This window comes from Colius striatus, chromosome 1 (genome assembly GCF_028858725.1).
Source record: "Colius striatus isolate bColStr4 chromosome 1, bColStr4.1.hap1, whole genome shotgun sequence".
Classification (NCBI taxonomy): Eukaryota; Metazoa; Chordata; class Aves; order Coliiformes; family Coliidae; genus Colius; species Colius striatus.
The window spans coordinates 26,898,912-26,926,698 of record NC_084759.1 but is presented as its reverse complement, the minus strand read 5'-3'; the positions used below and the strand labels follow the sequence as shown (position 1 = coordinate 26,926,698).

Below are 27,787 nucleotides of genomic sequence, written 5' to 3'. Positions count from 1 at the left end.
CAGGCTGGAACCTGTGGCTCAGTGGTTTATATTTAATGTTTTCAGTACCACAAGCTTTAGAGAAAGGTGAGAGGCACTTGAGTCAGTTGGCTGTAAAGGAAGTTACCTGTAAATTTTTTAAAGTAACTTTTGCTCTGAAAGACGAGATTGTCCTTTGGAGGCACAGTTTTGCCCTTTGGATGATGTGATGGCACAGTTCCGGATACTGCTACCTATTTCATTTGTCCTCATCCGAACTGCTGACAAGAATCTAAGTAAAGATTCTTCTGGGAACTTAAATCTGTTTAATCCGTTTCTTAAATATAAATAAATAGGTACTTAACACTTACGAAACTGGAATGAGTGAGCCATCCTCCCACTGGAACAGGACTGGTATCCCCAAAACAGAGCCAATTTAGTGAGTATTCAGTGACAGAAACAATGACAACCATTTGTCTAGAGATCTGAACCTAATAAACACCAATAGTTTTCTTTCCTCCACAAAATTCATGTTTTCAAAGAAGGGCGATGAACGTGGTGAAGAGCACAAGACTTATGAGGAGCCTCTGAGAGTTGTTTAGCCTGGAGAAGAGAAGGCTGAGGAGAAACTCTCTACAACTGCCTGAAAGGAGGTTGTGATGAGGTGGATGTTGGTCTCTTTTCCTCAAGTTACAAGCGATATGACAAGAGGAAACGGGCTAAAGTTGCACCAGGGGAGGTTTAGATTGGATATTGGGGAAAAACTCCCTTCACCAAAGGGTTGTGAAGCATTGGAACAGGCTACCCAAAGAAGTCGTGGAGTCACTATCCTCGAAGCTATTTAAAAGACATGTAGATGAGGTGCTGAGGAATATGGTTTAGTAATGGGCTTCACACAGTGTTAGGTTAATGGACGGCCTCGATAATCTTAAAGGTCTTTTCCAACCAAAACAATTCCATGATTCTATGATTCATAGGCACGTTGTGGCCCCAGCTGAAACCCTTGTGGCTATCTGGTCTTCTCAAGTGCCATCCAAGTAGTTAATTTACGTGCCTGCACTTCCTGACATCAAGGGAAAACGTGTGAGAGAAAAGCCCGACTATAAGCGGAACAGTTTTGGCAGAGTCACATATTCCTCCCGGGGCGGAACGCTGATGCGCGGAACGCTCGGCGCAGCTCCTGTTCCCCGCCGGCAGCGCCGTGCGTACCGAGCCGGGGCTGGGTCGGGCCGCAGCGCGCCGCGCCGCCAGCACCATGTGGGGCCACGTCCGTGTCTGGGGCGGTAGCCCCTGCGGCCTCGCTGTGCGGTTCCTCGCCGGGCCAGCGAGCGGCTGGGAGGCGGCGGGGCGAGCACGACTGGAGGAGGGGACTCGCAGGTACCGTCGTTTCCCCTGAATCTGTGGCCGGGGGAGAGGGCGGCCGGTGGCGGGGACGAGGTTGGCTCAGCTCCCCAGGAGAAGCAGCTGCTGCTGCTCGCCGGCGATGGGGCGCGGGTTGCCTCGTCTCAGCCTGTGCCCCGGGAGCAAGTTCCCGCCTTTGGCCTTTGCCTTAAACCGGAGCCTCGTGCTTTAGCGGCTTTTTGCTGTGACCATGGCGCCCGGAGCGGGGCCCGGGGGAGTGCGGGCCCTACTCGGTGCCGCACTGTGCCCGCTGCCGCCCTGTGTGACCGCTCAGCTACCTTGTTCTTAAGTGCTTCGGGGTTTAAACCCGCTCGGACAGCAGGCCGAGCCCTAACCCGCCGGGGACACCGATGGGCAGAAATCCTCGGGAAAGCAAAGTGGAGTAGAGAGGAGCTATTTGGGTTGTGTTCCTCCTCTCGCTTTCCTCGCCATCCGTCTCACCTTTGAGTATGCACATGTGACCAGACCATAATCTTACAACGTGTGTGTAGCAGCAGAGCAGCATGAACCCGTTGGGCAGAGGTACATACCCAGAGCAATGGCTAAAAGTAGTATTTCGAAGTTCAGTTTTATTAAAAGGTTTTTAATGACTTTAAATGAAAAGTCACACGTGCATTATTTTTGTTATTTCAAAGCTCCTCGATATTTTTGAGCAAGCTTTGATGCTGTGATAGGCTCATGTATAAAGCAGCTTGGTTTCTTCTGTAGCATTGTGCTTTCTAAAGCAAGACTTCTGAGCAGAAGACAAACCCAATGGTAGGTGAAATACAGTAATGCAAATTGCAGTGTTTTGCCCACTGTAAATGCTTAAAGCTTGCAGTCTTGCCGTGTTTTTCTGGACACTGTAAGCAAAGATCTCTGAATGGATTGATCATTTTAAGGAGCATGCAAGCTGAGGTAATGACAAATGTGTTTAAGATTTGTGGAGAGCACCTCTGCATAAAACAACAGGATTCCTACTGTCTTGTCAGTAATGTGATTCTGAAGCTTTTCTTAATTTTTCCTGTTGCTTTTCACCATTGAAGTATAGAGTTTAATGCTGACAATTATATGCTGGCCTTTTATTAAGTGTAGAGTGACTGAAATAATTATGTGGTGCCTGCTGATTTTAAATTTTGTTTTTTAGCCAGAGAGGTGTGTGCGAGGAGCAAAGGTGTGTCCAAATTCCTTCCGATTTCTTGAAGTGTTTAGGATTTGTTTTGATTTTAATCAAAATAAATGTTTTTAATGGTAAGTTTTTGTCTTTGGTAACGTGAAGGTGACTTTTAAACAAAAAGTAGCTTTGAGTTTAAAGATTGAAACGTTGAATGTTGAAGAGAACAGTTCTTTGAGTTTTATGATAGTTTTTCCAAAGAACGCAGTTGTGTCTGTGTTACAGCAGTATCCTGAGCAGCCCTGTTATACCTGGCTTCACGTCCTTGCCTGTGCTGTGCCAGTTTTACCTTATTTGTAGTGATGTGCTAAACTAGGTAGAGAAACTGTTTCAGAGAGAAAAATTAACCAACATAATGTTTTTGTTTGTTCCGGGGTTATCTTGCAGCTGGATCCATTTGCCCGTATGACTGCTATATTGCAGGGTATGAGGTGGGAGAATGTCATCTGTGGTAGTGCCACAAACTTGAAATGATGTGAAGGTAGATGTGTGTGTACAGTCATTTTTTTTTTAAAGTGTCTGGAGGTGATCCCCTTGTTGCCTCATTTTAAGAGTTTCAGTGAGTTTTCTGTAGTAGTAATGAATTTAATTATCAGGTGCCAGTAGGTTAAAACTCTGCTACTTAATGCAGGGGTGCTTCAAAAGCTTTAAGTTCATAGATTAAGCACAATTTATTTAGGGAGAAAATAAAGTTGTTTACATGATTTTTGTGATGAAGAAACTACAAATAACAATAAACAATGCCCTAACCCTTCTCAAAAAAAGTAGTACAAATGTCAGGTACAAAGATGTACTTAATACATTCAGTTTGCTCATAATTAGGCCTAGACAGTTGGGTTTGGTTGGTTTTTCTCAGGCTTACAAATAGGGTCTCAGGCTGAATTTTGTAACTTCTTTTGTTTTATTTTCTTTTTAGACTTTGTGTGTCATCTAGGAAAACACAGAAGCTCTTCAGCACAAGCAGCACACTTTCTGCTGAGAAAGATGAATCTGCCCCTTCCAAAGGCAGCATCTCTGAAGCTGTGTCAAAGAGTCAGGAGACTACAGCAGAAACACCTAAACAGAAGTTATTAGACCTTATTGGAAATATGAAAGTAGAAGTGAGCTACAGGAAGAAACTTCAACAGTTAAAAACACGCAAGCAAGCCACAGAGAACCTGGAAGGCCCAGCCAGTGAGGGCACTGTCCTTCAGAAAGTTACAGATGTCCAGCGGTAAAGTATAACAAACTTTTCTTAGCCTGTTTTCGCCTCTTTAAAATTGCATTTATTTCATTATCTAGGATAAAATAAAGCATTCAATGCCATTTCCCAAAGAACGGGAAAGAATTTTGTCAGGGAAGGTAGTGTACAGATGTAGCTTGCAGTAACTCACAGAGGAGAATCTGGACAAAAGACATTGTATATGCTCTCTATGCTACCGTCTTCTACTCTTGAAAGGTAGTGCCAGCATCTGCCTGTGGCAAGTTATTTTAATGGGAGGGGAAAATACTGTTCAGGTCAAGTACAGTAAAAACTGAGGAAAAAGGGAAAAAAGGAAAAAGAATGGCAACATGATTTTCAACTCTTGTGGGTGTCTCCTCTCCAGAGTGTGTTGTGTCATGTTTGTAACTGCACAGGTCTGTGCTGCCTGTGGTCTTCAAGCTTCACATCCAAGGGGCTGTGCAGTGGTGTAGGGCTGCTGTTTTCCCAGCTTTGACAACGAGAGCATGTCAGTGTCATTTGGCAGTTGATTAGTGCAACTAAGGGCAAACCTGGCCATCCCCCTGGCTACCATCATTTGGGGTACCACGTAGCTGTAACTTCTGAGTTAAGACATAAAATGACAGTACAGGAATGACAATTTAAGTGTATTCAGGCTTTTATATTTTTAAAATTTCCATATCTGTTGCATCTCTTGCAGAGGCAAACCTTTAAATCCAGAACTGGTGGAGGCTGCTTCTGCAGTTGCATCTTCCCTACCACTCAACAAGAAACAGACAGTATCAGAACTACTTGCACAACTAAGACGACATGAAGAAACCACAGATAAACAGAAAAAGGGGGAAACTGTTAACTTACGGTCTGTATATTCAATGTTCTTCTCAATATGGTTGGAAATTCTGATTTTTCCAATGTCATCTTGAGGGTGACTGGGTTCTGTGTTGGAAAGATGGCCTCAAAAGATACATTTGCAAAGGTTATCCTTGGGATTAATGAATAATGGGAACATTGTTGGTCTGGTTGTGTAAACTCCCTAAATTTTGCCATCGTCTTTTGAAATTGGTTCAGTAGCAATGAATTGCTTTCCTGCCCAGGATCATTATTTTGTAGACAGGCTGGCAAAATAACAGTGGTTTTGTTTTGTTTTTTTTCCTCAAGCTTCCAAAATTCTGACACAGTGGATAGATTTGTAGATGTTTCAGACATTCTGTCTGGACTGGTGAATTTTCATGACACCTCTGCAGAGCTGAACTAGAGCAGCTCTATTTAAAGCCCCATCCTTCCTTTCAAAACTTTCCAGACAACCCAAGAAACTCATCTCTTGGCTTAACTCTGTTTCCAGTGTGGCTTTCAAACAGATGAGAAACATTTGTTTGGAAGCTGAAACAGTTGTGCATACTGCTCTTTTGGATGATGGCTGAAGGCAGATTTTTTTGTTCTTTTTTTTTTTCTTTTCAGCTGGTGTTCAGGCAACTACTCAGAAAGTAAGGCATTAAATCCAGGTAAAATCTGGAACTAAACAGAAAATTGGATCTTCAGCAAAATAGGACTTTGAAACTTTTGTTTATGGCTGTTTGCAGGGTGAACTGCAAATGATTGTCTTGGTTTTCATTTATTCTGGAAAGAGTACAGGAATGTTGCCAGAACATGTAGGGATGAAACCAGGAGGGCTAAAGCCCTTTTGGAATTAAACCTGGCAAAGGAAGTGAAGGAAAACAAGAAGGGCTTCTTCAAGCACATCAGTGGCAAAAGGAAGACTAGAGAGAATGTGAACTTGCTGCTGAACGAGGTGTGTGCCCTGGTGACAGAGAAGGTGGATCTACTGAATTTCTTCTTTGCTTCTATCTTTATTATCAAGGCTGGCCCTCGGGAAGCCCAGTGGCTGGAGGATAGGGGCATAGTCTGGAGAATAGAAGACTTTCCCTTGGAGAAAGAGGATTGGATTAGATAATGGTTAGGAAAGACACTCACAAATCCTGATGGGATGCACCTGTGAGTGCTGAGAGAGCTGGCTGATGTTATTACTAAGCTGCCTTCCATCATTTTTGAACGATTATGGAGCACAGGTGAGGTGCTTAAGGATGGAAGGAAGGCCAATGTCACTCCAGTCTTCAAAAAGGGCAAGAAGGAGGACCTTCTTGGGCCAGTCAGCCTCACCTCCATACCTAGAAAGGTGATGGAACAGTTTATACTTGATGTAATCTCTAAACACATGAAGGACAAGATGATTATCAGGGGGAGTCAACATGGACTCAATAAGGGGAAGTCCTGCTTGACCAACCTGAGAGCCTTCTATGAGGGCATAACTGCATGGCTAGAAGGGAGAGCAGTGACTGTTGTCTGCCTTGACTTCAGAAAGTCTTTAACACTGTGTCCCATAACATCCTCATCAGAAAGCTCAGGCAGTGTAGCTTGGATGAGTGGACAGTGAGGTGGATCGAGAGCTATCTGAATGACAGAGCCCAGAGGGTGGTGATCAATGGCACAGAATCGAGTTGGAGGCCTGCAGACAGTGGAGTTCCACAGGGATCGGTTCTGGGGCCAGTCTTGTTGAACATCTTCATCAACGACCTGGATGAGGGAACAGAGTGTACCCTCAGCAAGTTCCCTGATGGCTGATTCCCCAGAAGGCCCTGGGATACATCAAGAGGAGTGTGTACAGCAGGTCGAGGGAGGTTCTGCTCCGCCTCTACTCTGCCCTGCTGAGGCCTCATCTGTAGGCCTGTGTCCAGTTCTGGGCTCCTCAGCTCAAGAGGGACAGAGAACTTCTGGAGAGAGTCCAACACAGGGCCACCAAGATGATCAGGGGACTCGAACATCTTTCATATGAGGAAAGGCTGCAGGAACTGGGGCTGTTTAGTCTGGAGAAGAGGAGACTGAGAGAAGATCTTATTAACATTTACAAATATCTAAAGGGTGGGTGTCAGGAGGTTGGGACATCCCTTTTTTTCCTATGGTATCTAGCAACAGGACAGGGGGTAATGGGCTGAAGCTGGAACACAAACAGTTCCACTTAAACATAAGAAAAAACTATTTCACTGTTCAGGTGAGGGAGCCCTGGCACAGGCTGCCCAGGGAGGGTGTGGAGTCTCCTTCCTTGGACGTCTTCAAGACCCATCTGGACGTGTTCCTATGCGACCTGATCTAGGTGACCCTGCTTCTGCAGGGGGGTTGGACTAGATGATCTCTAAAGTTCCCTTCCAACCCCTACCATTCTGTGATTCTTGAAAACCCACCTAGATGCATTCCTCTGGGACTTGAACCTGCTTTAGCAGGGGAGTTGAACTGGATGATCTGTAAAGGTCCTTTCCAACCCCTGCCATTCTGTGATTCTGTGAAAATGATTTTGTCCCAAACCAGAATTTGAGTTTGACTCATATGTTCTTTGTAGGTGGCTCTAGGGATCAGCAAGAATTTGCTTTGTATGTTAATTAGTGAACAGCAAACAAGATGAGCCAACGAACTCTGTAATGTTTGTGGCTGATGTTTGCCTTTTATGTGAGTGAATGATAAGGATGATTGTGACAGATGCTTGTAAATAGATCAAGTTATATGGTTGCAAATAGATTGGGAAGTGCAATGCTCAGTGAGTAACATTATTGAATGAAATGCATGTTCTTCAGAGGTTGTGAAGTAAGAAAGGGAGAAACTGTGTTTCCCTTTTAGTCTGTATTCGTGATTCTTTCTACCAAGTCTGCTAATGGTGATTGTGGAGAGCAGAATGAATTTCTTTCCAAACATGAGAGCTACTTGAGGAAGAAGTATGGTTTTAGGTAGTACATGCAAGCATCTCTGAAGGCTCTGTGTGGGCTCCGGTTTCATCATGTTCTTTCAGCCTGAACATAGGAGATCTCAAGTACTTGACAGAAGCCTATCTCTCCACAGACTCTTGTAGCCAAAATGAGTATCTTTAAAGGTTAGAGGTCTGTCTATTTACTTAAAATTGATGTGTTTCTGCATTTTTTGTTTGCTTTTTTTTTCTTTTTTTTGTATACAGTATTACAAAAATCTGAGACAGTTCCTTTTGTGAAGGAGAATGAACTAGGACTATTTAATATAAAGCTATAAATTGCCAGTGAGGTTGCTTCATCTCTGTCTCTGGAGTTGTCAAATGAGCAGAATACACAACCGTCTTAATAATGGCATTAGCTGTGAGTGGCCAACTTACGCATAATTAGAACCTCTTTCAGTACCTGATAAGGTGTCAGAGGACCATGCTGATACTGGCTGTGCTAACAGGTGCAGTGGCTAACCTTATGTCTACTGCATCTGTTCGTTAAGGCATTCATACTCTTCTCTAAATGTGCTCAATCTGCCTGTGGGCATCAAGGGCTTGTGTTCCTCACCACCCATTGCACTTCCGTGAAACACCCAGTTGTGGCTGCTGTGGAAGAAAGAGAGGGGTTCTAAGGAAGTTTTAGTCTAAACAAAAAGGTTTTTTTTTCTCCTGAAAAAGAATTTAAATTCTTCAGAGTTTTAAAAGCTGAAGTCCCTGCAGCTATATAGTGCCTCTATAAAGTTGATTGGTTAAGATGTGCTATTCCAATATTTCATAACATGCTTGTCAATGAATCACTATGGCTATAAAAATGCACATTCCTCAACCAAAACCAACTTTTTTTGGTTGACTGAGAGTGTTATTGCTGGCTTGCTTTGCTTTGAGTTGGCAAGTTCTACTCTCTGAGAGAGCTTTGTGAATTACCTTGTTTCCCCCTGGGAATATGCATTATTTATTTTTTTTCACTATATGCTGCAAAGTTCTGTTTCTTTTTTTTAATATTTAGGTAACAGTTTGAGCCATCAGTGGATGAGTTTTCAATTCCTGATGAATATTCATGGATGAAAACTTGGTTAATAGTAACCTTTCACAGCTAGAGTCTGAGATAAATGTGGTAATTTCAGCTTTCTGATCTGTGTTTAAAAAATGTTGATTTTTAAAAAGCTGTCAGACTTGCTTAGGGATGACCTTATACTCCAAAATACCTCAGTCCACACAAGACACTAAAATGCCTGTAATAGATTGGAAAGCAATTGCTTTGATTAATACATTATTATTTTACATTGAATTTTATTTGATGAGAAGAGAATGAGCAGTTTAAATTCTTTTCTAGAAAGATTTTGCACTCAATATACTGACACATTTTAAAAGCCAATATATATTCCTATGATATTTAAAGCTGTTTTACAGTGAGATGCCTTCACAAGCATCAGAGCCATATAATGCTCAATTGCAAAAAATTGGGGAGCCACTCTTGAGATTGATGATCTCTAGTTATATGATTACATGTTATCCAGTTCTTTTGATTTGTACTGATGCATTTTTTTCCTCCAGGATTGTGGCGTGACCTCAAGAGGTCGCTGTTGTATACAGTCTTCTCATCTTGTTTTGTAGGCAGTGTGAGGACAGCGTGTTCACTACACGGGGAAAATATTAACAGTACCGGAATTTATTTTTCTCAATGTGGGATGAAGTTTCACTCAGTGGAAATTAAAACAGCACTAGACCAAAATAAAATCTGCAGCACTACAAGTTGAAGTTTCAGCTTCTGTTTTGGGTGAAGAAAAAGAAAAGTAATATCTTAGACTCAGGCTAAAGTATTTCCAAGGCTTCTTTTGTCTCCATTTTTAGTATTAAAATTACTGGTCAGTGATCAGGAAAGAGAGAGAATCTGTGGTTCTTACAAAAGCTCTGCCACTTCCCATCCCTGGAGGGCAGAAGTGTGTAGGAACGTAGACTTTCAGCCTCATGTTGGGACATGAGATAATATGACTTAATATATAACCATTGTAGGTACACTGGGTTTGGAGTATAACTTTGTAGTCTGATGTTTTTTGTTACAAAACTCATTAAAAACATCTTTTTAGTTTTATTTTTAGGTAATAGAGAGGCACTTTTTAACATTCAAAAAATGAACGTGGCTGACAGAAATGTTCATCTAGTGACATTGGGGTGACATGAGGACTTCCCAGTGCTAAATCTGATACCGTTAACTGCATGTTCTGATAGCTTGGTAGCATAGTCTGGACAGACCTCCTGTGCAAAACCACAAATAAATCAAAGTCAGCTGTGAGGAGAGCTTTTCTGAGCAGGCCTGTTTCCCCTGAAGCACGGGAACACCCCGGCTTTTTAGATTGCAGCCGAGTCAAGCAGTTGGGCTGGGCTGTGTGACTGGCCTTAGGAATTATGTCCCTTTGACCCCCATGAGTGTGTGTAGCTTCTGGCCCAGCACCAGCTCACTAATGCCAGTAGGCACTTCATGGAGTGAATTCTAGTGAGAGATATGCAACTAATATGAGTTTGTGTTTTAAGATTAAAATGAAATAATTTAAACTTGTTTTCAGCTGCTGTTCTTTTAGAGTGGGTACTTGAAGAACTGTGCCATTCTTGATCTGCCATTTGAAACCACATCTAAGACCAAAGAGAAATCCTACTGCGTTGCTGTGGCAATTAGCTTTTACAATTTTCCAGAAGTATTTCTTTCGTGTCAGTAAAATCTATTTTGACTTAAACTGCCAAAAACACAGTGTGAATTTCATTCAGAGTTTCATAAAATGGATATGCAGTGTTTTTGACTTGGCCTGTTTTTTATTTCTGAGATCGTATTTACGTCTTAAAATTCAAGTGCTGCAGCTTTGGATGACTGCATGTTACTGGAAGTGCGTGGTTGGAGAAGACAGCTGTGAGAAAGAATTACCAGCCTGGTCTTCACTAACCAACAGACTAAAGGGAACTAATTGGCAGAGATAGAAAGGTGATGTGCTTTGCCTTCAGAATGAGCTGCATGTGGCGTTGGAAAATTTGGGAATGTTTGCTCTTCATGTATGATTTTGGCTGCAGAATTACGAAGGAAGATGTGCTCTGTTAATGCTGTAATATGATTACGCAATGCAACAGATTGCAGTGGATCAGGAAAGGTGACCTACTTATTAGAGTGGCATGATTGACCCATGTCAGCTGATGTGTGAAGGCAAGCTTCCTTTTGGTCTGTAAGAGCACGGCTCTGTCCTTGGGCAGTGTTCATTCTTGTCCAAAAAAACGGTCATTTTTACCTCCCTGTTTCAGCATATTCCTTGTATCCAGAGACATTCCTCGTTCACTTAAGCAAAACATACCCAGTGCACTCTGTGAATATTGGTATGCACATACATGCCATTTTTCTTTTAGTTGGAAACTAAATAGCTTCAAAGAAAGTATTCACTGTGAATTTAGCAGACTGAAGTAGCACTTGTCATTTGATCTATATAGAATGTAACAACTGAGGTGGTTTAAAAAGTAAGGCTTGAATGTTTGATGACTTAAAAATAGGTGGTGTGTTTTGTGAGGAATGTATGATTCTGTCTCATAGAGACCAATTAAGAGTAGAGTTACTGGCTAATACATATGAAAAACTTCCTTGCTTTGTTGATCTGTTGTTTTTTTTCATTTGTGTTTTGAATTTCAGCAACGTTATTTCAGAAATGGCAGTGAAAAGGCAGTCCCCAGCTCAGAGAGGTGTGAGGATATCCAATCGCATTTCCCTGGAGTTGTATGAGGATGGTCAAAGAATCATGCCTGCACAGTCTTTTGACTCCAGAAGGTATTGTTGTTTTGTTCCCTTACTATAAAATGAGTGTGCAATCAATTACAACTGGGTAATATTTGAAATTGAATTGTACATGTTCATGTTACCGTGACACTTTGAGGCTTAAAGGAATTACTTAAGTATTTTTTCAAAAAAGCACTGTTAGCATTGAAATAAACTTAGAATCATAGAATGGTAGGGGTTGGAAGGGACCTTTTGAGATCTAGTCCAACCCCCCTGCAGAAGCAGGTTCACCTAGATCAGGTTGCATAGGAACATGTCCAAGACCTCCAAGGAAGGAGACTTCACAACCCCTCTGGGCAGCCTGTGCCACTGCTCTGTCACCCTCACAGTGAAATAGTTTTTTCTTATGTTTAAGTGGAACCTTTTGTGTTCCAGCTTCATCCCATTGCCCCTGTCCTGTTGCTAGCTACTATAGAAAAAAGGGATGTCCCAACCTCCTGACATCCACCCTTTAGATATTTATAAATGTTAATAAGATCACTCCTCAGTCTCCTCTTCTCCAGACTAAACAGCCCCAGTTCCCGCAGCCTTTCCTCATATGAAAGATGTTCGAGTCCCCTGATCATCTTGGTGGCCCTGCTCTGGACTCTCTCCAGCACTTCCCTGTCCCTCTTGAGCTGAGGAGCCCAGAACTGGACACAGGACTCCAGCTGAGGTCTCAGCAGGGCAGAGTAGAGGGGGAGAAGAACATCCCTTGACCTGCTGGCCACACTCTTCTGAGAGAACTTCTGAGAGAACACACTAGTTGATGTTAACCAGCTAATGAAATGATGTGCACTTTTTTAATGTTAAATTTTAGGTAATTAATACTTGGTGCTGAAATGTAATTGTGTTTGCTTCAGCTAGTTTTAATTATTCTTATGCATAATACAATATCGTATCACTTAACTTTTTGGGAAATGGAGGCTTGGAAGGCTTACATTCATCTAAAGGAAAGCTTTGATAACCATGCTATGTTTAAAAAGGTTTCATCTGTTGGGATTTTAAAGAGTTTTGAAAGTTTCTTTTTTTTTACCACTTTATTGTGATTGATGTCATTCTGCAATTGATTTCTCTGTCTGTGACATCGTCATTGGCCATGAAATGGATTTTATAACTTATATTGTGACTTCAGGGTACTTGAATTTATTTTGCTTTATGTGGCCAGTCTATTTTTTACTGAATTAAGAAGTGCTCTTAAATTTCAGTTTAACTCCTGTAAACTATGCTTTCTTGCCTCTAGTCTTTTGATTTTTCCCATGGCAGCTTATCATTGCATTCCTTCTCAGTATATCATTTTTTAGCAGTTCTATTTTTATTAAGATTAACTTCTCTAATAATGAAATTATTTTGAAAATGAATGCCCTTTTCTTGAGGTTAGGATCTGGAAGTTGAGGAAGTCATTTATGTTTAGGTAGACAGTGCTGAAGACAGAATTTGGATCCCATAATAAACAGATTGGGATGTTGGCACTGAGCCATGTAGATCCTGCAGAAAACCTCAGAGAAGTGGCTTGTAGGCAGTCATTAGAAGAATTTAAGCTGAGAGAGGCCTGGGAGTCCTGATTGATTATAGGCTAAACATGAGCCAGCAATGCGCCCTTGTGGCTAAGAAGGCCGATGGCATCCTGGGATGCATCAAGAAGAGTGTGGCCAGCAGGTCAAGGGAGGTCCTTCTCTCCCCCTACTCTGCCCTGGTGAGGCCTCATCTGGAGTCCTGTGTCCAGTTCTGGGCTCCTCAGCTCAAGAGAGACAGGGAAGTGCTGGAGAGAGTCCAGCACAGGGCCACCAAGATGATCAGGGGACTGGAACATCTTTCGCACGAGGAAAGGCTGCGGGAACTGGGGCTGTTTAGTCTGGAGAAGAGGAGACTGGGGGGGGGATCTTATTAACATTTACAGATATCTAAATGGTGGGTATCAGGATGTTAGGACATCCTTTTTTTCTATTGCATCTAGCAACAGGACAAGATGTAATGGGATGAAGCTGGAACACAAACAGTTCCACTTAAATATAAGAAAAAACTATTTCACTGTTCAGGTGAGGGAGCCCTGGCACAGGCTGCCCAGAGGGGTTGTGGAGTCTCCTTCTCTTGAGGTCATCAAGACTCACCTGGACATATTCCTGAGTGGCCTGATCTAGGTGAATCTGCTTCTGCAGGAGGTTTGGACTAGATGATCTCTAAAGGTTCCTTCCAACCCCTACCATTCTATAGTTCTGTGATTAACCTGCTTGCTGGAATGTTTTTGATCAACTTCCTTAACTTGCTCGTAAGGTGTGTTAGGGAAGTATCTCTTGAGCTTCTTACATGTTATAAGGCCAGCATGGAGAGTTTTTATTTTCTGATGCAAAACTTGTAGGAAGTGCAAAGAAGGGCTTCTTGTAATGGAAGTTGAAAGGCAGAAGTGGAACAAGGTTCTAGACCAAGCCCTCCTGTCTTCGATATTTATGTCCCGGGGTTTTCCTTCAGCTATAATCTGCCAATTTGAGGAGGAAAGGAGCTGACTTCATTATCAGCTGCTGAATAGCTCTATAGATGTTTTTAACTTGGGGATAATTATCAGACAGGATTGGTAGTCATATGAAAGTAATTTTGTTGTTACGCTGTGAATCTTCGCTGACTATGAGAAATACTTTATTTAAGATCATGGATTAAAAGTTTTTGAAGTTTGAAATAATGGGAGTACTTTGATCATGAGGTATAAAACTGAAAACCCGAGGTATTCCATGCTTGTACAGTGTGTATTATTTTATATATTTGCTACTTTTGACATTTATTAACCTACAGCAAAGTGAGTTTGGGTTATATTTTAGAACATTGATTAAATTTATGATATCTGAGAAACTGTCTCACTTTCTTTGACTGATTAAACTGTACTTGGTCTCTAACTTCGGGAATAGTGCCTTAAAACAGTTTTTAAAAATCTCTGTAATGATCAAACCGTCTCCAGTTTGTTGTAAGTTTCCTCCTGCGTCCCTGAAAAAATGATAATACCGCATATTTGTTAAGATGAAAAGAATGGATTAGGAAGAATATCTTAAGTTTACATCAAGTCAGTAGATTGCAATGAAATGAGTGATGTTGCTGTATAGTAATTCGGAATAGTCATCTTAAAATAAATGTTCAGCCAGTGTTGTTGGGAGTTACACACAGATAGGAAAATACAATCCTAAATCAACATTCTTTTAAGGCTCTGTAATTAGATTGCTCTGTGCTGAAATAGATCCAGGGAAGTTACATCAGTAAAATGTAATAGGACAAGAGCAGGTTTGCACAAGTAGTTGTGGCCGTTAGGAATCTGCAGTAAACCCAGAGAGGTGAAATTTCGAGGTCAGGAAGGGCAAGTATTGCCAAGGTATTTATGAATATACCAGTGTAATATTACAGTGAATATGTAATAACATAAAGTAGGAACTATTAGAATTTAAGTGAAAACATCAAATATTATATGATGAAGAGAGTAATTTGTTGTAAAATTCAATGTGTTCTATAGTGAAGACATTGGGATTTTTTGTTTTCATTTGTAAGAACATTTATTTTGATTACTAGTTGAACTCTTGGACTTAATTTTTTTTAGTGTAAGTTTATGCTATAGATAAAAGTGATTAAAAATAGATGGTTAAAGTGAAAGATTTTTATATTCAGAAGGGAGACTATCAAGGTGATGCTATTTAAAAATATATCTTACAGATCTACTTTGAGTGTTTGCCATGCAGCAGAGAAAGTGCCTATGTAATGTTCCAAGAAGGCTATTTATGTCATAAAGCAGGAATTGTTTGATTTAGCTGTTGCCTTTTCTCTTCCTGAATTATGCAATGTTTTTTACAAGGAAAAAAACCAAAATCACCAGATAAACTTTTTAGTTGCAACTTTGTAAAATTGCTTGAGTACTGTGGTTTGATACTGTTTAGCTTTCTTCAAGTTCCTAAATATCTCAGTAAAAAGATGACTGCAAATATAATGTTTGATTTATGTTCATTCTTTCACATGGAAATGTTTTGGGAAACTTCGTTACAGACGAGTAATAAAATCATAAACACTTTCTCTGGTTAAAAGCCTTAGGATTTAGTGAGAGTCACTATCTCATTTTTTTTCCTCCAGAGATTTCTTAGTTCATGAGAATACTTTGTGCTTTAAAATTTGTTATCTGGCAATGTTGTGAAGTATTGTGAAATACTAAATATCGTTTTTCTTTTTTTGTTTATAGGAGTCTCAAAGTAGGAAAGAGGCTTAACATATTCACTAAGGCTTCTACAGAAACAGAACAGGCACTGAAAACAGGTTAGTGGAAATTCAATAATGAAAAACACAGTGAAGCCAAGTTCTGAATTTTTAGAGTATCAAGAGATCCACTGTTATGAAGGAGACTTAAGACCTGTTAACCTCCTGCTTTCAGACTTGTAAAGGAACAGTTTAACTCTGATTTTTAGTATGCAAAACTTCCGTGTAGAAAATACTATGTTACTGAATTTGAAGGGTAAAACTGGCTTATTGTCACTAAGGCCAGTCTTCTGTGAGTCTAAAACTGACCTGTAGACTGGGCATATTGAGTCTACTAGCTTCTTTGATCAAGTTGCAAACTTGCTGCATTCATTATATGGCAAAGGACACAAGGCTGTGATCCCAAGGAAACAAGTGTGCTCTATAGGTGGCCAAGCATAAGCAGGGTAGAAAAAACCTGAAGGGCACTCATTCCCTTGCTTTGTAGTCTTCTGTTGTTTAGTATGTGTAGCTTGGAAGATCCCCCAGGTGGCTGACAAATGCCTCAACTTATGTACTGTAAAGCTCTTTGTATCTGTTTAGAATCATAGATTGATTTGGTTTGTAAGAGGCCTTTAAAGGCCACCTAGTCCAGCCCTCCTGCAGTGAGCCGGGACATCTTTGACCAGATCAGGTTACTCAGGGCCCTGTTCAGTCTGACCATAAACATTTCTAGGGATGGGGCATCTACCATCTCTCTGGTCAACCTAGTCCAGTGTTTCACTACCCTCATCATAAAAATTTCTTCCTTATACCCAGCCTGAAACTACTGTCTTTTGGTCTAAAACCGTTACCCTTTGTCTTATTACAGCAAGCCCTACTAAAACGTTTGTGCAAGTCTTTCTTGCAAGCTCTCTTTGGGTATTGAAAGGCTGCACTAATATCTCCCTGGAACTTTCTGTTCTCCTGGCTGAACAACCCCAACTCTTTCAGCATTTCCTCATAAGTGTTCCATCCCTCTGATCATTTTTGCGGCACTCCTCTGGACGTGCTCCACCAGGTCTGTGTCTTTCCCATGCTGAGGGCCCCAGAGCCGGATGCAGTACTGCAGATGGGGTTTCACCAGAGCAGAGGGGGAGAATCACCTTCCTCAACCTGCTGGCCACAGTGCCTTTAATGAAGCCAGCTTGCTTTCTGGGCTGTGAGCACACATTGCTGGCTCGAGTTGTTTTTCATCAACCGGTACCCCCAAGTCATTTTCAGCAGGGCTGCTCTCGATCCCTTCATCCCCCAACCTGTCCTGATACCAGGGGTTGCTCTGAACCATGTGCAGGACCTTGCACTTAGTTGCTTTGAACCTCATCAACTTTACATGGACCCACTTCTCAAGCCTGTTCAGGTCCCCCTGAATGACATCCTGACTCTCAGGTGTGTCAACCACAGCGCTCAGCTTGATGTCATCTGCAAACTTTTTGAGGGTGCACCCACTATCTGTATGGGTGAAGGTAATAAACAAGAGTGGTCACACTGGACCCTTGAGGGACACCACTTGTCACGGATCTCCAGACATGGAGCTGTTGATGTCTGACTGCAACCATCCAGCCAATTCCTTATCCATCAAATACACATGCCAAAGCTGATGTGAGATATAACTGTAGAGTGGCAAACAGGTACAGCCCACCTTCATATTCATGGAATGGCACAGCTCTGCAGGAGCAGTTCTGCTGCCACCAAACAAGAATAGCTTTCACTCCTGAAGCCCTAGGTTTACTGCAGGCTGGGATTTGGCTAAGAACATGTGAATATGGGCAAGTCAAGTGAAGAACTCCCTCCCTTGCTTTTCTTTCTGAACAATGCAACTGTGCATTGTTAGCATTGATCTCTAATCTGTTGGTTTCCCTAAGCTGTTCTGAGGCCATATGGAAAAAAAATCTTTATTCCAGTGCAGTGACTTAGAATATATGGAGCCAGCAACTGTAGAAGAAATTGTGTTCTTCTCTTAGAAAATGATACATGTTTCCATTTCAAGAGTGGGACTCTTAGCTTTTACCAGATTCTAGATGAGTAGATATATCCACTTTTTCTTTTTACACTTGAAACTGCAGGCAAAAATTAATTTGTTTTACTTAATTTCTTTAATTAAGTGTCAGATAGTGCTGTTTGCATCTTTTCAAGCAGCTGTGAGCTTTCTTAATGCAGCCACCTCTGTGGTGGACCATGAAAGTTGCTTATTAGAGTGGAATTCAATTTACTGTTTTTTAAGATTGACAGTTTCCTTAAAATCAGTCCATTTAAGATATAAAATATAACAAATGACGCAGTGTTTGGTTTTAGCTGTCTTGAGAATGTGATGTTCAAGTAACTGATGTTTGAGTTGAACCAAGTTTTACTTAAGTAAAATGGTGAGGATTTAACCTGTCTTCCATTTTTTGCATGAGCACAATGCAGATGAAATAGCACATAATAGCTAACTTAGATATAAAGTTGAGATATACTTTTTAAGACACAAAACTGGAATACACAAAAAATGAGTAAACAGCAAGTCACAAAATAACAGAATGGTTGGGGTTGGAAGGGACTTTTAGAGATCATCTAATCCAATCCCCTTGCCAAAGCTGGTCCACCTAGATCAGGTCACAAAGGAACACATGCAGGTGGGTTTTGAAAGTGTCCAGAGAAGGAAGAATCCACACCCTCCGTGGGCAGCCTGTCCCAGGGCTCCGTCACCCTCAGAGTGAAACAGTTTTTTCCTTATGTTTCAGTGGAACTTTTTGTGTTCCAACTTCATCCCATTACCCCTTGTTGTGTCACTGGATACAACAGAAAAAAAGGGATGTCCTAACATCCTGACACCCACCATTTACATCCTGACATCCACCATATTTGTAAATATTAATGAGATCCCCCCTCAGTCTCCTCTTTTCTAGACTAAGCAGCCCCAGTTCCTGCAGCCTTTCCTCGTATTAAAGATGTTCCAGTCCCCTGATCATCTTGGTGGCCCTGTGCTGGACTCTCTCCAGAAGCTCTCTATCCCTCTTGAACTGGGGAGCCCAGAACTGGACACAGGACTCCACATGAGGTCTCACCAGGGCAGAGTAGAGGGGGAGAACCTCCCTTGACCTGCTGGCCACACTCTTCTTGATGCATCCCAGGATGCCATTGGCCTTCTTGGCCACAAGGGCACATTGCTGGCTCATGGTTAGTTTATTGTCAACCAGGATTCCCAGGTCTCTCTCTGCAGAGTTGCTCTCCAGCAGGTCACCCCCAGCCTGTCCTGGTGCATGGGGTTGTTCCTTCCCCGATGTAGGATTCTGCACTTGTTGAACCTCATGAGGTTCCTCTCTGCCCAAGCCGGTCGAGATCCCACTGAATGGCAGCACAGCCTTCTGGGGAATCAGCCAGTCCTCCCAGTTTGGTGTCATCAGCCAACTTGCTGAGGGTACACTCTGTCCCCTCATCCAGGTTGTTGATGAAGATGTTGAACAAGACCGGCCCCAGAACCCATCCCTGTGGAACTCCACTGGCCACAGGCCTCCAACTCAATTCTGTGCCAGTGATCACCACCCTCTGGACCTTTATGGGATTTGTAGTTAGATACTAAATAGTAAGCTTCTTTCAGCTTTTTATATTACATTTCCTTGTTTGATTTTGGGTAGCCTTGGGGAAATCTACAATAAACTCTAAGCCAGGAAGCTTACTATTTGCCTTACTGACTAAGCCTGGTGACTAAATATTGGGGTGTTTTTTTGTAAATCTTGGGAATCACCAGTGTGGCACTTGATCAGTTGGTTCATTTGCTTCTGCTTTCTTGACTTGTATTACTAGAGATAATGAGTTAAAATATTGTTTATGCATTGCAGAAGAGCAAGTTCTGTGTTATGTATTTGAGTTTTCTTTTGAAAACCTGAATGTTAACTGGAAATTAAATTGGCATCTTGAAAATTGCTGGTGACTGCTAGCATGAAATATCAGTATTACTTTCTGTTTCACAGAGGTGACTGTAGTGTTTATCACCTTCACTGCAAACTTGAAAAAATTAGTTTTTGCTCTCTTCTGTTAGAAGATTTGTTAGTAGAGCATTATTAGAAGGTATTCTTCAAGATCTGGATAATGATTTCATTTTGATATGGTTTCTTATGTTGTGTTTTATCTATTTTATCTGTTTTTATTTCTGCCTCCAGCCCTCAAATCAAAGTAGGCAGCTGGGAATATAGTTCTGGAAATTACCCTGCTAAGTACAGAAATAATTTTGAAAAGTATCATCTGAATTCAGAGAAACTCAGAACACTTTTTTCAGGATATAAAAAGACTGTTTGCTCTCTCATGTTGTCTTTTAAAGGAGAGGGGGAGATTTTGTTTTTGTAAATCCAGTTGTAAGCCACCGAGACAAAGATGAAATTGTAATTAGTTTCAAATACTTAACACTTATGAGTAGTAAAATAATAGCTGATTTGCCATGATTCACTTCAAATGGACTGTAATACTTGAATTCATATCACAGTTTCTGTTTCAAGGAGATTAGGGTGAACAAGGGGGAGACAAGCAAACCAAGGGGAGTGCAACAGGCCAGCTGATGAGACAGCAACCCAGGGCAGTCCAGCTGTTCCACCCTGGCCTGTGGTAACACCTTGTTCCCTCACTTCTATGATGTGCTTCAGTCTGGGCTCATCACCAGTTCTGGGTGGAGGGGCAGGAACTCGGAAAGAGTAACTCTGCTGCCACAAGAGGACACTTTGATTAAAAAAAATGAAAAGAAATTATGTGCATTGGGAAAGGCGTGTCCCTTAAAGGGACTGTTTGAATTTGGGAGAAGAATAGGAAATCGGATTTCTCAAGCCCAAGAGACAGAACCAATACACTTACAAGTTCTGGGGAAAAAATTGCCATGATTTGTAGATTGAGTTGTCTCCCTAAACGAGAGTGTAGTTGTGAACTACCTGCAAACTCCTGTAGTAGTGCACCAGTCAAGTTTGGAGTTTGTCACATGCACAATTTGTGAAAGACAAAAAAGATGGTGGAAAAATTAAATTCCTGCCCTGTGTGAAAGGCTTAAAAAGGAATTGTCCCCTGGGAATTCAGAATATGTTTTCACCAGACATTTGAGACTTTAACAGACTTCATTTTAGCAGAGCATTCTCATTTGAGAAAGGTGGTGCTGGCATCAAAGGCAGGAAAAATTGCACAGCTGAAAGCATTAGTCTCTGGAAAGGTTAATATTAAAGGACTTTGTTTTAGCTAGTGAGAAGCCTTTGGCATGCTGATGGATCTTGACACAATTTCTTGTTTAGTATCTTCACCAACAATTTGGGATCTGGAATTTGCAAAGGAGATTGCAGCGGTAACGGCACAGCCTCCCCGAAATGGTTTTGAAGAGATGATCCAGTGGACAAAAGAGGGAATACTGTGGGAGTTCCCGATTGACAATGAAGCTGGTATGTGCACTGTTAACTTCTGTTATCTGTCTATATTTATCTTTTTTTGGGAGTTAAAGCATGTTGTGACCTTTGCCTGTTTTAACTTAGTGTTTCAGCTATGAGTCATGCATTTGATAGTAAACAAATAGAACTTTCCAACTGTCCCAAATCAGAGATGCTTCAGATGAGTTTGTTCTGGCACTCTTCGGATGAAGTCCTGCAGGTGGTTTGGCTGACCTGAGGACCGGCTGCTGCCAAAAAAAGGAGAATGTCCTCCCTCCTGATGTTTTCAACACCAAAAGGCCATTCAAGCCTGTTACATAACACCTTTTACTGTGCAACTTCTTTGTAGAAGCTTCTAGCAGGGAATGGGGAATCTTAAAACTGCTGTGTGTGTTTTATAATGCTGATTCTGTTTTTTTGGTGGGGCTCTGGGACCAAGAGTCTCGGAGGGTCATAGAATCATAGAACGGTAGGGGTTGGAAGGGACCTTTAGAGATCATCTAGTCCAACCCCCCTGCAGAAGCAGGATCCTAATCAGCTATCGGCCAGTTCCATATCTGTGACGGCCGAGTGTTAAACGGTTGTTTGCTCCCTTTGTTCTGTCTGTCTCATAAGAATAGACAGTCACAATATTCACTTGCTGTGGGCATCTGCCTTAACTAGACAGTTTTGTGCACAGTATTTACTTTTATTACCATTTGGGGAAAAAAAAAAGAAGTTATGTGTGAAGTCAAGCCATCAGAGACAAAGTGAATGTTAAGGAAGGGAAGAACAGCTACACAAAGCAAGTGTACACTTTAGGACAGGAGACTTCATAACTTGAGGGAGAGCTGGTTGTGGCTGTGTGTGTGGTTTGTTTTTTTTAAAAAGAGACTTTAAAGACATCAAACAGAACTACTTTAGAGTGATTCAGTCACTGAAAGCAAAACAGGTTAGTATCTGAATCTGGGAGTCTTTGAAAATCTGTCCTATACTGAGTTGCAAATTGCATAATGTGGTTCATTGTTTCTTAATGTTTATTCTCATCCTATTTTGGCAGCTTCTTAACAGAATTTAATCACAGCTCCCAGAACTGATCTGTTCCATCACGTAGAAATCCAAGTAAACTCTATTCATGTTTTTGCAAGCTGAAAACCACTGTGGCCAATGGTTTTTCTGTTGTTGCAATGTGGCTGGAACGCTGGTGTCTGGGGCCGCAAGCGGACCCGGCGTCTTTGGCGGCCAGTGGGTTTTCTGTTGCAGCAATGTGGCCGGAACTGTGCTGTCTGGGATGGGGTGGCGAAGGGACAAAGAGTCTTCACATATACTTAAACAAGAATCTTTATTGATTTGTCCACAAAGACTAGTCATGTGGAAAATTCCAGTGAAGCCTTCCAAAATCTATCACCTCTCAGGCTGGAATATCAAGTTGGTAAATTCCATCCTATCACACTGCCAGCCACAGGCTGTTAATCAGATCAGGTATGTCAAAGCACAGTTAAGAGCCTGAGAACCTTGTACCAATTATATCAATGTGCTGTAATTTCAGTGGCTCTGCAAAAGGAAGATGCCTCTTCCTGCTGTTAATTTTGCAGCTTTGTAACAGCTGTCTCCCACAGTAGGAGGACATTACCTCAGCTGCTTCTGTATCAAGAAATGTGTGATTTTTTTCTTTTAAGCCACAAGCACATGGTTTTAAAAACATAAGTGTAATTAAATTTTCTACTGAGGAAGCACATATACTCAATTTTTTGAAAGCCTTTAAAGTTTTACATGAAATATAAAAGAGAAAGAACTGTTTTCCTTGGCTGCCGAGCATCTCCGGTGTTCTCTTTGGAGTGCTTTACTGTGGCACTGTGCTGTGCTTGGAGGCATCAGGTCAAAGTCGTGACTTTTAAAGTTTCTCTGGCCTCAGTGTGAACTTCTGAAGATGTGGCTAGACGTACTGGCTTGCAGCAGTAGCCAGCAGCAGTCTTCCCTCGCCACACCACTGCCTTGTTGTCTGCTCCTGCCTGCTTGTCCTTTCCCTTATCTGAAGCAGTTGAAGTCACTATTATGCAGAAAACTACCTTTTTTTCCTCTCCATTTCTCTGACCTCTGATTAATTTTTCCAGGTTGGCAAACCATTAGTATAGCTTATGTAACATTGTTCTTATTCCTCCTCCTTTCTGCTTGCCTCTTGTGCTTCTTTCAGCTTGAGTTCTGCTCCATGATTTGCCATTGCAAAAAGTTGTGAAAAATGTTGATTTATGCCCCTTTAAAAAATGATTTATGTTCATTTCTGCCTTGATGATTCAAATCCAGAAGAATGCCATCTTTAGAAAGTACAGTGCAGGTTATTGATGCTACTTTGCTGTAGCATCTCATTCTGAGACGCAAGTGCTTCTGGTGGGCCAGAGATTCTTATGACAGAAGTGATAGCTTTCTGGGTCTTTCATTGAAAGCCTAATGCCTCAGTTGCCACTCATGGCTTCTGTAGGCAAATGTTCTCCAGGTCCTGCTCTGGCTGTTTTGCTGAGAGGCTGTTCCGGTGTCATGGTTTAACCCCAACCAGCAGCTAAGCACCACTAGCCACTCACTCACACCTTCCTACCTCCCAATGGGATAGGGAGGAGAATCAGAAAAATAGTAAAACTTGTAGGTTGAGATAAGAACAGTTTAATAACTAACTTCAAATAAAGCATAATAGAATAATAAGTAATAGTAGTAAGAAGGAATATAACAAAAATGGACTCAGTGATATTACCAAATCCTAGAATCATTTGGGTTGGAAAATACATTGGAGATCATCAAGTCCAACCACTAACCCACAGATCTTTTTTCAACCAAAATGATTCTGTGATTCTAAAAAGAGAAAGAAATAAAACCCAAGAAAAAGACAAGTGATGCCTGATGCAGTTGCTTATCACCTGCTGATGGATCTGCCCCTCCTGGCCAGCTCCCAACAGTTTCTATACTGGGCATGACGTCTTATGGTACAGAATAGCCCTTTGGTGAGTTGGGGTCAGCTGTTCTGGCCATGCTCCCTCCCAACTTCTTGTGCACCTGCTTGCTGACAGAGTCTGGGAAACTGAAAAATCCTTGACTTAGGATAAGTACTTCATCAGCAACAAATAAAACATCCCTGTGTTATCAACATTATTCCTCCACTAAAGCCAAAACACAGCCCTCTACCAGCTACTAGGAAGAAAATTAACTCTATCCCAGCCAAAACCAGGACTTCCCAACTGAGAAGCATTTGATCAGTTTGCTAAGAGGAGTGGAAAACTTTATACACCCATTTTAGAGAGATTTGCTTTTCTAATTCTGTGTCTATTCTAGGGACTTAGTGTAAGAGCATGATTTATCTCATTCTAAAAATCCTGAAATTGTTGAATGGTTTATGTTGGAAGGGACCTTTAAAGATCATCTGTTCCAATAACCCTGCCTTGGGACAGGGACATCTTTCACTAGATCACAGAATCTTAAGAGTTGAAAGATCATCCAGTCCAACCCCCCTGCCAGAGTAGGTCACACAGGAATTTGTCCAGGTGGGTTTTGAATGTCCCCAGAGAAGGAGACTCGACAACCCATCTGGGCAGCCTGTTCCAGTGCTCCCTCACCCTCACAGTGAAGAAATTCTTCCTTGTATTTCTTTGGAATGTCTTGTCGTCTTTATAGCATATCAGCAACACTCCCTGTAAGGATGGACATCTGCATTTGAGATCTTGTCTTTAAGGCAAGGGTGGAGTATTCTGGAAGAATTAGTGTTTTAGCTAGAGAAATTCCCCAGACTTTCTGTTTTGTAGTACATAGAGGGTTGGAAATAAGATACTGAGAATGACTTCTTGCTTTGAAGTTGATAAAGGAAGTCCTCTACTTTAGATACCCACCATACACGTTCTTTCAAATGAAGTTTCTGAGGACAGTGCAAGAGGTGCTGAGGACAGGCTTGTTCGTCCTATGGAGCAGAAATTATGGCTTGCTGGGGTGGGGGCAGTTATGTGAGCATGTCTCATCTAATCAGCTCCCACCAGAGGTCTCAGCCTCTGATGCTTTGGGTAGTTGTGGTCTCTTTTTTGTGAGGCACACTTTGCTTTTTTTTTGAGGACTGAAATATGTGGTCTAACTGAAATGTTTAGACTTAACACTTCATCCCCAAACCATATGTCACGTCTTTGACAAACTGGAGATCAAAATGCGTGATGTAATATTTCCTTCTGACCTGCATTTTTGTGAGGCTGTAAATGGTTTAATTTGTTTTGAGTTAGAGATTAAAATTGGTGAAATGATAAATTAGGCATAACATCTCCTGATTGTTCAGGGATGCTCCCCAAAAGAGCATCCAGAAGGCCAAATTTTACTGTTGGTATTATTCAGAGTTTTTCAGTAGTAGGTTTGTTTGTTGAGTTCTTTTTGTGACCATCAAAAGTCTGGAAAACTGGGAAGGATGTTAGCTTGTGAAAGCAACCAGCAGCATCCATGGACAGTGCCATTCCGCTTTGTCTTGGTGGGGGAAAGTCAGGCTAAAAGGATTGCCTCTGTGCTTCTGTAGGTGGACATAGGTTTCTGAGCACAGCAGAAATACACCTTCTGAAGCTGACCTGCCTTGTTTTGTTTTTTCCTTTTAATATAAAGGAAGAAGGAGAGAGGGTCTGAGGAGGGAAATGTGCTTCCTTTTTCAAGGGCAAGCGAGATAAATGTGGCACGTAGCTGATATTGATACACTCACACATTTCTGGGAAAACTGTGGGGAGGAATAGAAGCACTTCCCAGCTCCTTCAGGTATTGCAGCACCTAAAGCTTAAAATAGGAAAGGAGCAATGCAAGTGAATGTAGGCTGAGAGACTTCTCCCTTCCAGAGAAGTGTACATCATTTCTTCTGGAACTGTAGAAGCTCTAACACAGGAAGAAGCCTCGGACTGACATGGCTTAATAACTTCAATCTTAATGCTTCAGATATAACGTTTTCAAGTGATATATACTAAGTAGGATGGAAAATAAATACAGTTACATCTATGGTACAGACTTCCCTTTTTTGTTGTTTAGAAATGTTCATATGTAATATATTTTTATTTAAAGATGCAAATGTCATTTACAAATCTATAGCAAATTAAGATGAAATAAAACTTTTCTTCTATCCCTAAGTGCAGAAATATCTTTTGGTTGCAAATCCCAGGTTGCCTTGAGCTTTTGTTTTGGAATTGGGAACGGCGAACGCAACCTCTTTTCTGAAAGTAGGGATCTATGTTCTGACTTTGTCTTGTATGTGCTAACATCATAGTATGAACAACAGCAAAAGAAATCTGTAGAGCAAAAACTTACTATAGAATCTGAGCCGTTCTTGATTTCAGATCTACAATAATCCCTTGTCCCATGTTCCTGGACATGCTTTTGAATGCATCAGTTTTCGTGCTGCTTATGACTTAGAAGTAGCAGCTGGTGAGGTACATGACGTTTTTACATCAGCATACACTCACAGATTCAGACAGTGTTACAAAGACAATTTTCTGTGCCCATTCGATAGCAATAGAGTGTTAAACCCTTAGTTGGGAGTGAAAGTGCAAGTGTGTGTTAGCTATTCAGTGTTAGGTACTTTGTGAGGTCACCTGTTTTGTTCAAGACTAGCTTGTATTCTTTAACCCTCTGCAGAATTTAAGGGATCAGTGTTTCCTTAAGGAATTTATTAATAAAGTGTCTGTAGTCTAAAAGGTGGTACCCAGGGTGAGTCAAAGTTTTGAACAGTTTTTTAGCAAGAAGATGGATTTTTCTTTTTCACTTCCCCCCACTCCTGCCCCAGCATCAGCTTGCAGCAAAATCAACAGCCAGAAAGCTTATTTAAATAGTAGATATTCTTATAAATGTCAGTCCAAAATGGAGGTAATGTGGTAGACAGGAGTGTGATATATGCTGACATTTTTGTGTGGAGGGAGAGATAAATGTCTTCACATTCTGCAGTTTCTTCCACTTCTGTGTGTCTGGTTTAACTGTGCAAAAGAATTAAAAGGCACATAACCATGAATTCTCCCAATTGAAGATTATTTGCAGAATGTAACCTTTTTTACTTTGTAAAATTTGCTGTTATAATATGATAATAATTTGGGTTGGGTTTGGTTTTTTTTGTCTCCTCTGTTAGGGATGGAGGATGATGCTGAATTTCATGAACATATCTTTCTGGAGAAACACATCGAAGACTTTCCTAAGCAAGGACCTATTCGTCACTTCATGGAACTAGTCATCTGTGGACTTTCAAAAAACCCATACCTCAGTGTTAAACAGAAGATTGAACATATTGAGTGGTTTCACAAGTATTTTGAGGAAAAGAAGGAATTCCTTCAAGAGATCTGAGACCTGGGGAAGGTGCTTAACCTGGAAATGAAGAATCCTTGCATCAAAATTGATGATTTCCTATAATGGAAATACTATCAGTGCATTGTAATCATGTGACCCAAATGTTGTATTTTAAATAATAAACAGAGAGGTGATACTTTCATGGGCACGTGTCCATGGATCTGTAGATATTTTTGACCCCAAAAAAAAAAGGAACCAAAAATTGTACTGCTTTGGTAGAATGCACATTTAAAAATTAGTTTATCTAAATTGTTGTCTTCTAAATTTTACGTTGATCTTTTGAGCATACAAAATATTAGACCTAATCGCACCTCTTCCACCCTTCCCACTTGGTGTGTATCTCGACAGGTTTGATCACCTTTCCCGTTCTGGAGAACTCACAGTGGTTTTGTTTGTAAAAACTCCTGATTACAGCTGTAATTTTGAAAAGCTGTTACTGAGATAGTAACAGCTCATTTTGCTAATTCATTAAACACAACTGCTATTTGATGGTATTAATCCTTTCTAGCTTGTTTTCCCTAATTATCTTTATTGGTTCATTTAGAAATTTTTGGCAAAGACTAAGTCATTTGAAGGCTTGTGA

General features: G+C 41.2%; 1 protein-coding gene across 2 annotated transcripts; it reads left to right on the top strand.

Moving 5' to 3' along the window:
- Window positions 1-1,178: 1,178 nt before the first annotated feature.
- On the top strand, window positions 1,179-27,346 carry MRPS31 (mitochondrial ribosomal protein S31). 2 transcript variants are annotated; one of them, XM_062020455.1, is made up of 8 exons: window positions 1,179-1,335; window positions 2,486-2,512; window positions 3,429-3,725; window positions 4,414-4,572; window positions 11,156-11,290; window positions 15,486-15,559; window positions 20,767-20,910; window positions 26,990-27,346. In XM_062020455.1, exons 1-8 carry the CDS (start codon window positions 1,214-1,216, stop codon window positions 27,199-27,201), a joined length of 1,170 nt encoding a protein of 389 aa, XP_061876439.1. In that variant the 5' UTR covers window positions 1,179-1,213; the 3' UTR covers window positions 27,202-27,346. The 2 variants fall into 2 exon arrangements, with proteins under 2 accessions (XP_061876439.1, XP_061876440.1); XM_062020456.1 differs by lacking the exon at window positions 2,486-2,512.
- The last annotated feature ends 441 nt before the right edge of the window (window positions 27,347-27,787 follow it).